The 12,525-nt window shown below is 49.8% G+C and overlaps 1 protein-coding gene across 3 annotated transcripts in view; it reads right to left on the reverse strand.

Moving 5' to 3' along the window:
* DPP6 (dipeptidyl peptidase like 6) overlaps positions 1-12,525 on the reverse strand; it is an 867,370-nt gene that overhangs the window by 292,633 nt on the left and 562,212 nt on the right. For all 3 annotated transcript variants that reach the window (XM_029921134.1, XM_029921141.1, XM_029921139.1), the window contains exon 3: positions 11,017-11,115. In XM_029921134.1, coding sequence (XP_029776994.1) covers positions 11,017-11,115 — 99 coding nt within the window. The remainder of the gene's footprint in view (positions 1-11,016; positions 11,116-12,525) is intronic.

Here is a 12,525-nt window from a genome sequence, read left to right on the forward strand (position 1 = left end):
CGATGCAGGGCCACGTGGGTCTGGGAGGCCCTCCTCAGCAAGAGGCAAAGGGGGGCAGTCGGGAGTTCCCTGAGGCAGGAAGGCCTTCCCAGGAGGGAGGCGTGCTGCTCGTTCCCAGGTCCTTCAGTTTTGGGGTGTGCCGTGCCCCCCCCTTTGCCCTTCATCGTCCAGAGCTCAGTGTTGGTGCTCCTGGCAGAACGGAGCAGTGGCCACGTCCACACGAGGAACAGAGAGCACGCAGATGAGAGACGACCGTGACCCTGGGGTCATGGAGGGAGGCGAGGGCTTAGCCTGGGAAGGGATCAGGAAACAACACAAAACAGGCCACTGGGCCTTGCACAGGACACGGGCTCATGCTTAGGCTTCTGCCGGCCCCACATGGCTAAAAGCTCTGTGGATATGTGGGCCTCGTGGGGACGATGGCATCCACGTCCCTCCGCGCGTGGCTCGGCGCACGTAAAGCTCTGAGTAGGGTGCTGCGTACCTTTGTGCACAGTCCGTGCGTAGCGAGTACATGTGACCGGTGAATGGTGTCAGGAGCTGTGTGGGCCCCTGTTAGATCGCTCCAGTGAGGGAGGAAAACAGAATCAGGTTCGTATTTATCATGATAAGTGTATGTATGCTTCCTTAAGACGCCAAGAGTCACGACAAATAAACCTCGTTATTCTATCACCCAGAGAGCCACTGACTCCAGGGACTTCGCCATGAACACTGTTGGCTCCGTCCCTGGTGCTTTGTTTAGTGACGGATACTGATGGAGACTCACTGCAAGCCAGACGCTCTGGCCCACGAGAGAAACAGAGGTCAGCCCTGACGGCCCAGAGAAGCTTCCGTCAAGGGCGAGGCAGAGAAGAAAGCAAACACTCGAACACACAATTAGATGTGCTGTGCACGGGATGGATGGGTCATGGGGGGCTATACTCAATTATGCAGGAGAGCAAGCGACTCATTTTTTATTAATTAAGAAGGTGATCGATGTTTGAAAAGATGTCAATGATAATTAATTAGCCTCTAGTAGGCCGACGTGGCTAAGGACTTTGTGGGATAACTTAATTGAAACACTAAATGATAATGTCAGGGCTTGTGCGAGGGTCACTGCATTCATGGATGCGGAGTCTCTAATTAGTGGAACTTCCTGATTTGCTTTAAAAAGACCATTCTGGAAAAGGCACGCAGAGGAATCGCACCCTTGGGGTCAGTAGACTGAGCCTTAGATAACCTTGCAGGCTCTCTTGGTTTGCTGGAACGGGGAAGGAAATGAGCCCCGTGAGTCCTGGTCCGTGGGCGGCTGGGGTGAGGGTCCCGCCGTTCCTGGATGGCGGCGTCAGACAGAAGCCTGCCCCAGGCCTCCGCCAGCCTTGGAAGGAGGCCTGGGGAAGTCCGCACTTGGCCTCCAGGGGGATCGCTCCTCTGCACATGTGGGAAAACGGGCTGTGAGGGCTCCAGGAAAGTCCCTACAAGTCTGGGGGCGCTGAAGTAGCCACATCGCACCCTGGAATGCGTCCATCCACCTCCCTGAGGCACCAAGACACCAACACCTCCCTCGAGATCCCCTCCTAAGGAAGACAAAACAGGTGCCGACGTGCGTGTGCCTACGTGCATACGCGTGTACTTTTCCTAGATCCAACGGGCAGGAAGCCGTCTGCTTGTCCTGCAAACATACAGAGTTGGAGTGGATTTCAGTCTGGTAAGGTCTACACCTCCCTGCACAAAGGCAGAGGGTATTCAGACTTCCCAGGGAGGTGAGTGGCACCTGCCACAGGTGAAGAGCTTCCGGGGTTCAGAGTGGGCCTCCCTCTGCTGGGGCAGCAGGGGCTGGCTGAGGCCACCGAGAGGCGATGCCCCAATCGTGAATTAAGTGATGGGGGCCTTAGGGCTCCCATAGGCAGTGGTCCCGGGCCGTGTGCGTGGGCTCCACATTGTGTGAGCCCCTCTGGAAGGAAGCATGGGGGGCCCTGTCCCAAAAAAGTGCTCCTCCAGATGCTGCCAAGAGGCTGTGTCCCCGAGGCTGGGGACCCCAGGTGAGGCTCCAGCAGGTGCTCGGAGCAAAGTGGAAGGGAGTTCTGTCGCAGTCCGAGAAACCGCTTCTACTTGGGAAAATCCAGAGAGAACCTATCTTGGATCAAGTCATAAAAGACGGAGGAGAGTCGTTGGAGCAGAGAAGCACATGTGTTTTCAGACGCAGGGAAGAACAGAGATGAGGACTGAGCCGCCAGGGTCCCTGACAGGCCAGGCCGCGCTGGGACCGGGCAGAGCGCCCGCAGGGAGGCAGGGACGGCAGCAGGCGAGGAGGCCAGCGAGTCACCTTGGCAAAGCAACGGAGTTTCTTTGAGTCCGTGTTTCTTTCTTATTTTTTTTTGAATTTAGAAAATTAATGTTTATTTTTGAGAGAGAGAGAGAGACAGAGCATGAGAAGGGGAGGGGCAGAGAGAGAGGGAGACAGAATCCGAAGCAGCTCCAGGCTCTGAGCTGTCAGCACAGAGCCCGACGTGGGGCTCGATCTCACGAACTCTGAGACCATGACCTGAGCCAAAGTGAGACACTTAACTGACCGAGCCAGCCAGGCGCCGGTGTCATTTCTAAAGTCAAGATACAAACTCCTATTTCCTGGTTCCAGTGAAGTTTAAAAGGAAGTAACCGAGGTATTTAATTTGCTACTGTTACTGTTTCTATTGTTGCTTCTATTGGCTCTGGCGCTCAATGCTACCGTCTAACACGGCTTCCGGAAGGACCTTAAGCAGTTAATAGATACTGCAAATGTGGAAGACGCATTGAGAATGGACGGAACCAGGCAGCAGGTGGCTGTTAAACTCGCCTCGGCCTGAGCTGCTGGGAGCGATGGTGCGGAGGGTTTTATGGCATTAAAATCATCTGAGACATAATTGGCCTCCAGATACCGGACAACCGAGGTTGTCTTCTCCTCAGGAAAAGTGGAATCTTAGAAACCACCACAAAAGAGAGAGAAAAAATTGGTGGTTTACACAAACGTGCCCTCTAATTGCGTCTTGTCTATTTCTTACTTTACGTAATGACTTCAGCTGATGACTACTAGCATGCTCACCTACTCGCTGGGACGCTGAAGAACGTGTTCAGTCTTTGCGAGGCGTCCTTTCCGGGCGTGTCCCTGGAGCCACCGCTGGACCTGCGCCAGCCCCACCAGAGGACTCTCGGGAGCTCTCCCTCCCCACGGTTCTAAACACTATGGTTCTGACTGAAAAACGTGGGCTTTCAAAAGCAGCAGAAATACCCAAACCATTTGATACTTGAATTCCCCTTCTCTCTAACCCCACGAGCTTTATAAAAAAAAAATCCATCTGTGTTTTCAGAATAACAAAAGAGAAAAGGAAAAGGCAAATATGGAAATTTAGTTTCCTTGAGCCCCGTGCTCGGTCTCCAATTTTACCTTCGAAAACATGTACATTTCTGGTATCAACCAGCCAGCTGATATTTTCCTACATTCAAAAGAAGCAATTTCCTCCAATTTTACAGTCTCTCTCGTGCTGCATCCGAGAGACACAGAGGGCTCTCTGCTCACAAGTGGTGGATTCACGGAAATGAGAGGAGACACCGGCAGATTCTGGGGCTCCCACAGTGGCCTCTCTCCACAGGCCGACTATGGCTGGACGGCCACACGGAGGCACAGCACACCGAGAAGGCTCCGCCTGGAGCGAACCAGACCTGCAGGGAGCTCCCACCCTCGGCCCCGGGCGTGCCTGTGTCCTGAAGACAGTGCCAGGGAGCGGCAGGGTCCCCGAAGGTGGCCGTGGCCAGCGCACAGCCCAGGGCATGAGTGCCCCAGACCATCTGCAGATGCCTTCCTAAGAGGCAAACACCCGCATTGGGAGTAGGTGTGGCCTCACGCTACCTGTGGGGGGCGGGGACGATGCCACGGACACAGAGAAGACCGTTTCTGTGGTTTACAAGTGTGTACACCCAAATCCTACACCCTCCTCCTGAAACAGGGTCAGCAGGGGGCATCTGCCGGCAGAAGAGTGTGTGGCCACGCGGGCCATCTCCCACGGACGCATTCTGCGTCTGCCACCGCTCGGCAGGTAGGCTGGCTCTGCTAACGCACTTTCTCATGTCTTCCTCGCTGTCACGCCACGGGGGTCTCCTTTTCTCCCTGGACCCTTACGCCCTCCTCTCTTCACCGGCCCCAAGCCCCCGCCCCCGGAGACTTCAGCAGCCCCTCAGTGATGCACACTTTCCGCACGTCTCCAAGCCGGTGGGGAAGCTCTCACCTCGCTTCACGCCTGGTCCTCCGTATGTAAAGGGAATTTCCATTTCATTGGCTTTGCCGACTTCTACTCGGAACTCACCATCCGACCACAGAAACCAGCGCCCGGTCCGCGGGATCGGCATCCCGGTTGACCAGGCTCAAACCCCCGAGTCCTCCCTGGCTGTCCTTCCTCCCGTCCCTCCATTCCTACCCAGCGGCACGTCCTGCCCTTCATCACTCACGAGGGCTTTGTGTCTCTACCGCCTCCCTTCCACTCACATGCTAACCTTCCAGAATGTGAAGACAGGCCAAGTTAAGGCATGTTTATGTAATGAGAGCCCAGTCGGACATTAAGATGACGATGGAAAGATATATTTCCTGCAGGGAAAGGTCTACGTTATGCACTTCCCCCCACTCAGTACACTTACTACGATCCCACATATTACTCTCACTTAAAGGGTGAGTATAAAAATTTAATAGCGGCTATTTCAGGGGAGTTACAGGTGAATTTTACTATCTTCCGAAGCTGTATCCAACCTTGTTTTCTAATTTATGACAATAAATATGTAATACATATGTAATAAAAATATTTGATATGACCCCTAAGCCTAAGCTGAATTTCTCCCTGTCATCCAACTACTCTAAAACCTTTAGTTCTGACAGCTCAAAGCTGGCTCCCCATTTTTCTAAATTTTACCCCATCTTCACTTGCCTGCCCCCCGCCATGGAGCCTGCCAAACCTGGCCCTACTTTCTGCTCTGCTCACACATACTGCACTGCCGTCCTCTCCCGGCCTTCGGTGGGGCTCTTCCAGGCAGGTGCTGTTCCGTGCTGCCCAGAACGCTGTCCCCGCAGAGAACATACCTACACGATTCTCACATCCAGGTCTAGGCTTCAAAGCACTTCATCAGAAAAGCCTTCCGACCTTCCACGTGGGACAACATGTCCACATGATTCCTTATCCCGAACACTAGGTTGTTTGAGCATCAAATGGGGACGTGTTGAAGCCACACCAGTAAACAGTGGTGCGCCAGGCTCTGTGCAGGTGCTGGGGCGCCATGGGAATCAAAGGATGGGAATCCTACCTGTGGGGCTGACAGAGACTGGGCAAGACAGATATCGGATACAGCCTGATATACACGTTACCAAAGGTTAAGTCCAGGACACAGGGGAGCCTAAATGTAGAAGGCTCAGGCAGGACAGAAAAGCCTACGTATCGAGTAAGAAGGAGGGCTAATAGCAGACGGCAGGGTAGCAGTGGGAGAGCTGGGACAGAGGAGAGGGGCATGCTGGGCCAAAGGGGCAGCCTAAGCAAGAAGGAACGTGGACTCCGGAAGTAATCAAAAGAAAACTCAAGTCAGCCCAGAGTAGGCAACACTGGAGAGACACCAGAGGGCGAAGAAAGGCCGAAGTGGGAAATAAGCAGAAGACGGATGGCAGAGAGTCAGAGAAATGGAGGGTCCCAGGGCCAGGACTGTGTGCGTCCTCCTCACGCCGTGTGGAGCTGGCCCGAGGTCTGTGAGGGGCGATGGGGGGAGGGCAGGGCAGCGCTGGGCATGGGCATGTGAGGCGCCCAGCAGACACCCTCACGGGTGAGGACATGCACACACAACACTGCAGAGAGCTCCAAAGACCGTTTGAGTTGGATACAGACTTGAAGCTCATGGACAGACAACAGTAACCACAGTCATGGGCATGAGTGATTTCCTCTCAGTGTGAGCACACACTGAGAAGAAACAGGAGGTGTGAGGATCCCAGACATCTACAAGCTGGAAACATAAAACCTCCACCCCAGTCATTTCAGTGACCCCGTCCCCTTGCACGAGAGCCTTTCTCTGAGGAGACACCAGAGAGCCCTGGTCCTGGCCCTGATCCTTCTGGCGGACCACCCTCGAAAGGCTGCCCATGGCAGGCATGAGCCTAAACGTGCCAGTCTAGATGGGCACTGACCATGTCAGGCAGAACTAGCAAGAGGTCTTGAGGCATCAGCTGGGAGGTGCGAGCGACAGAGCAGAGCAAAGGATGACTCCAAGTTCATAGTCCGTTCTGCCCGAAGAATGATTGCCCATGAACTGAATTGGGAGAAGCTGTGGATAAAGCAGGTGTTATTATTATTATTTTTTTTTGGCTTGTGTGTGTAGGAGGCGCCAGAGGGGGGGTTCGTTGACCAAGAACTTCTTTCTGGAGCTCTCCAGCTTAAGATTGTGATGTCTGTGAGACACCTGAAAATGTCTGGAGAGGTGCCGTGTGAACATAGAAATTCAGGAGGCCTCAGTCGATGGAGGATACTTGAAGTCATGGAACTTGATGAAGACACTGAAGGAGGAGGTACAGATATTAAAAGGGGGGACCAGAGGCTGAGCCCCAAGACCCACCACCATGAAAGTCAGGGACAGGAGCAAGGAGCGGCACAAGAGCCTGAGATGTGGCCTGCCCCCACTGTGATGCTGAAATAAAGCCAAGAGGGGAGACCTACAGGTGGAGGGAGTGAGGATCGTGCCAAATCACTGCCAGTCGGCGAAGTAAGTTGAGGTCGGAGAAGTGACCGTGAGATGCGGCTGCCGGGAGATTCAGCGGGTGCTGGGGTGGACAGCCTGATGCTCTCCTACCATGGAATCCCAGCACAGCACATCAAGGACCCACAAGGCTGAGACGTGCAATGTGGTCACTGGAAAAGGTGGGAGAATTCCCTCCACTACGTGAGTATGTGGAGAGGCTGCACTGTGGCCAACTTGAGGAGGTGTGTGCCTCCTCCTTCGTAGGGGCGCTCAGCGTGTGCCTTTGGTTATTGCTCACTTTACTGATCCACAAGCCTATCTGGTCACAACGAATACGTGAGGGCAGAGAATATGAAGGCGGTTATACCAATCATTTTCAGTAAAGGTGGATTAAAACAAATCCCCAGTATGAAAATGAGTGAGGAGAAATTTAACTTTAACCCAATAAATTTTCTCCTGATAAATAAAGTGTACTAGGTTCTAGACTATTAACTCCAATATGAAACCCAACATACATTTGTTAACTTTAGTAGTTAAAACATCAAGTCTCTCTCTACATGGGGAATTACGCCATTTTATTTATCACTTAGATATTCTGTTAGTTCGACATCATGGGATGCTGGAATAGAGAATTTAAGGGATGGCAGTAAGTCTGAAATATTCACAACCTATAGTCTTGGATAGAACACACAAAGTACCTAGTGGGGTTGTGAAAAAAACTGGCTGGATGATGGAGTCCTGGGTTCTAGCCAATGTAGCACAGTTTATAAAAACCAGAGAGACCTAGGTTCCAGTCCAAATCTTGCTACTTACTAACTGTGACATTGAACAAGTCATTTAAACACCCTAAACCTCAGTTTCCTCATCTGAAATGGGAATAATGGTGGTTGTCAGAACTAAGTGATTTAATAAGTGTAAAGCACTTAGCCTTGAACATATAATATGGGAAACCCTCGTAGATTGTGTTGGTGGTGGTGATGATGATGGTGATGATGACAACAGACAATGTAATATGGTGTGATGATGATGAAGGCGATGATGAGGGTGGTGATGATGGTGGTAAGGATGGTAGTAATGGTGATGGTAATGATGAAGGCGATGATGAGGGTGGTGATGAGGGTGGTGATGATGATGATGATGATGATGATAATGTAATGATATCGATGGTAATGGTGATGATGATGATGTAATGATGATGGTGGTGATGGTGATGGGGGTGAATTAGAGAAGAGGAGAAGACAGAGAACAAAGGACGAAGAGGAGACAAAGGAGACTGTAGTGGTGATGGTGGGGGTAGATGGTGGTTTTGACAGGGGCAACTCCCAAGTCTTCAAGTAAAAAATACTTCCCTGGACCTAGAACTTTGTCTGCTGCACGGTAGGCACTCAGTAAACACTTACTGAATGAAGCAACACTCTGATAACTTCTAGAGCTCACCCAGCTTCAGATCACTCAATAATCCTATGATGTTATAGTCTTTCCTGGATCTCAATCAACATTGAAACTTGTGATATTAAAAAAGTGAATGAGTTATTTATGGTAATGGTGAAAAATCAATGCTAAAGAATCAGTTAAATCACTGCAAAGCTATTTCATTCATTTTAAGCTATTGAATTTCAGGGAGCAAGAAGAAAGGGAATGATAAGTAAGAGAAAGGCATGAAAGACCAGTGTAGGGGGGACAGCTGAGAGTCATGTACCGAGAAGAAGAATCATGTTCCCTTACACTCTGGATGGAGCCTGGTCTTCGGAGAGACCCGACCACCTGGTTACAATGCAGCAAAACATCAAACTCAATGTGCGCATTGATAAAGGAGGCGTACTCCTAGGAATGTTCCTGGACACCAAAGGCATGTTTGTTTAGAACTGCAGGTGGTCTTGATGAATAGAGTTAACCTGCCAAATAGGCAGGCTGGACATTTTCTGCTGGGCATTAGGCCACTTCTCAATTGCTTGTATTAACTCCTGACTTTGTGGATAAAGAAATTTTGGCTTGTTTCCTCTGGCCAGAGATCCGGCACACCTCTGGACCAGCTCCATGCATCTGAATTAGCTCAGGAGACACCAGCTCCTTAAAACCAACCCAGTTCCAGCAGAAACTTACCTGCTCTTGTGACTCCAAATCTCTGCATATTGTTTTATTGTTTTATTTATTTATTTATTTATTTATTTATTTTTGCTTATAGAAAGCTGAGTTAGGGTAAGTGTGCAACTACGGGCACCCTAATAAACAGACATAGGTATATTATTTCAGGACTTCATGGAGCCTTTCCAGGGCTCCTCTGACCTGCTCCAAGTCCCGTAACTCTGGTTCTGTGTGCCCCATCTCCAACTTGTTTTATCCCCAGATTCTGCCTCTCTCCCAGGTGTTCTCCCTTCTCCCTCCCTTCCTTTCTCCCTTTCCTTCTCTCCAGTTGCTTTTCAAAAATTTTTTTAATGTTTTATTTATTTTTGAGAGAGAGAGAAACAGCTTGAGCAGGGGAGGGTCAGAGAGAGGGAGACACAGAATCTGAAGATAGGCTCCAGGCTCTGAGCTATCTGTCAGCACAGAGCCTAATGCGGGGCTCGAACCCCCAAACCGTGAGATCATGACCTGAGCGGAAGCCGGACGCTCAACCGACTGAGCCACCCAGGTGCTCCTCTCCAGTTGCTTTTCTCCCCTATCCATGGATATTGTCTCTCAGCTAACCCTTGGTTTTCCCATCCAAGGTTTAGCGCATTCTGGACTTACACTCTCCAGGAGTCTATTCTCTGCTTTCTCTAAATAGTTAACTCTTAGCCATTCTTGAAGACTAAGTTTCTACAGCATCTTTGATACGCCTTCTCTGTGCATTTTGTGTCAGAATTACCACTGGTCACTCATGGTTTGTTCTGCTTCTAGAAGATGGCCTTGCACTCATTAAGAAGAGAGTAATCTCCTTGCATTCTCCAGATGGGGCGTGGAGCATGCTATTGGTACTTTCCACGTGCCTATGCCATGGGCAAACACAGACTAAAAGCAGGTGCAAAACCTCCCTCAGAACAAAAGACAAATTACTTCCTTCATCAAACAAAAAGACCTTGGCTCTATCCATGTTTGGGATTTCTGTGAGCACCGCCCCTGACCTGCTATTCCCAGCACATTGCTCTCATTTCTCCCCAGTCCCTTGTAGAAAACACATTCCCTCTGGGATCCATCTACTTCTCTCAGTTTTAAATAAGCCAATCTAAGGATCAGAAATGAATACTAAGGCCACAGTTGAGGACAAAAGGAAAGCTCCAGCTCTAGAAGGAGACTGATGGGAAAGAGTCATTGCTCAATGGTTTTTGAGAGTTTCTGAAGCATGAGAAGCATCTGAGAAACAGTCTGACAGCAAGAAAACATCCTGACACTGTGTCACTTGAGAAGACAGTGGTGGGAAATCAGAAGACAGGCCTCCAAATGCATCTGTGCCAACAGCGAGCTCTGTGACCTCGAAAAATCCCCACTTAACCTCCTGGGCCTCGTTTATTATAAAAGCCAGGATTTGAACTAGACCATGAGCATTCCACTATAAACGTTCTCTGATCTGAGGATTAATTTTTGAGCACATCCATGAGAGCTCCCTCAATGAAAACATCTGCGGGGATAACAGGAGAGATACACAGCCTGGACCACTTCAGGGGGAGAGCGGAGAGCTTGCAGAGGACGGCACACCGTCACTTGCACCTTTTCTCCCGTGACTGCGCTTTAAAATCAGCTCAGCCCCAACTAGATGAACTGGATTGTGTCCTGGACCAAAAAACGCATCTTGAACATACTGCCGTTGGCCTCCAATTCTGTTTTGTTATTTTAAAACTCTCCTGAATCAAGACAAGTAGATTACATACAGACTAAAGTTCAAGAGGAGAATAAATTTAGCTGCACAAGGGCACCAGACTCCACAGGTCATTCGGTGGCATTCCAGAAGAATCCTGGGGGTTCCTTTCGATCCCTCTATCTAGTGAGGAGTGGAAGTGGGGGCCGCACAAAAGGGAATAAAGAACACGGAGAAGGATGGAAGCTCGGCTGTGTCTCTGCCTGTCCCTGTTGCTTAGCAACATCTCACATCTCCATCTGAGAAATAATGACTCAGGGAGGTGACACAGAGGACCCACTGCTCATGAAGGCACAGCCCCATGTTACCTGCTACACATTTTCTTAGAATGATAATAAGATGATTAGCACGCGTGAGCTCTGTGCACCCACTTCTACAGCAGGAAAGAGGACGTGAGAGGCAGACTTCCAAACCCAAACTAGGGAAGGGCACCTCCCTGTGCACACGCAGGACGCGGGACTCACCACTTATCCACTTAGCCTCGGGGTCGTGAATTTTGAAGTCGTCACTGAAGAGATCTTCCACGGTGACCTTCTTCTTCTGAGACAGGCTATTATCTTCCGCTGGAAAAGAACATGGCAAAGAGTTAAACCTCTTACTTTGTGGGACCATAGAGCATTCTGGTTGCCCTTCAGAAATAGTACATTATGGTAAAACATACACTTCCAACATATACTTCCGATAAAGGCTGAACAAAAGCCAGTCATGTTTTTGTTTTCAATGAAAATATCAACAACTACGGTACAGAGATCATGATGCAAGAAAATGCTATAATTTCTCTTCCTCCACTTGAACACATAAAGGATCATATTTCTTAGGAACAGAGCTAATTGTTCCAAGATTGATTTACGAACAACAAGGTGGGAATGGCCCAGAGAGAAAGGAACAAACGTCCAGAATGGATCTCAACTGTATGATGTAATCCAGCATCCATCATGCATTTATTAAACGTCAACAACGGGCGGCATGTTGGGTGCTGGGAATGAAAAGGCAAATAATGTATCTCTTAGGTATTTATTCTCCATGTGCCTACTTGTCCCTGGCTGCCTCTGGGCTGGGAATCAGTTCTTATTCAGAAAGGATCACACCTCAAATGTCTGTGTGCACGCTACCAGATTCTGCCTCACTTCACCTTGATTGCTTCACAGTAAGGGACTTGAAGGGACTAATCTAATACCCTCCCCCCCCGCCCCGCAAGAGGAGATGTCTAGTTAATGGCACCAGCAGGCGAGACTGTAGAAATCCTGCAATGCTCATCCTACGTCCTGAGGTCGAAGCTGACAGATTAAACCCACAAGGGTAGCACCTCAAACCACTCTTGCTTCCGTGATACCAGTAACATCATTAACCATTTCCGATGTATGTTATCCAACTAGAATTATGTACTTCCATTCCCACCTTCCTGAATAGAAGATGCCAACGGTTGGGGCCCTTTTATTGGAGACCCAGGGCCCTCACCTAACCAGTTCTGAGTTGTGATGCCATGTGGGGCTGTCCCCAGTGCCAAGCAGGGTGTTTGGTGTGTGCACATCCTATGTGAGGTGCTTTCAGACCCACGGTGTCTTTATGCTTTCATGCTTGGTTGTTATGTCTGGTTTTCTTTCCAACTTCTGCCTGTTGAGCCAGCTTCCATTGTGTGGCTATCACGGAGCATGCCCTCAACAGCACCCTCTGCCTCTTAATTTTCCGTTTCAAGATCTGTGGCAGGTTGGGAAAACAGTAAGAATTTTTGTTAGATGACCTAACATAAATAAATACTCCCTGAATGAAACACTCAGTGGCCCTTGTAGGATCCTAGTGCATTGATTCTTTTAATTTTTAAATGTTTATTTTCTTTTTGAGAGAAAGCATGTGGGTGTGCAAGTGGGAAGGGGCAGAGAGAGAAGGGGAGAGAGAGAGAGAGAGAGAGAGAGAGAGATCTCAAGCAGGTTCTGTGCTATCAGGACAGAGCCTAAAGTGGGGCTCAAACCCAC

The sequence above is a fragment of the Suricata suricatta genome, chromosome 2, assembly GCF_006229205.1.
Source record: "Suricata suricatta isolate VVHF042 chromosome 2, meerkat_22Aug2017_6uvM2_HiC, whole genome shotgun sequence".
In the NCBI taxonomy this organism is placed as follows: Eukaryota; Metazoa; Chordata; class Mammalia; order Carnivora; family Herpestidae; genus Suricata; species Suricata suricatta.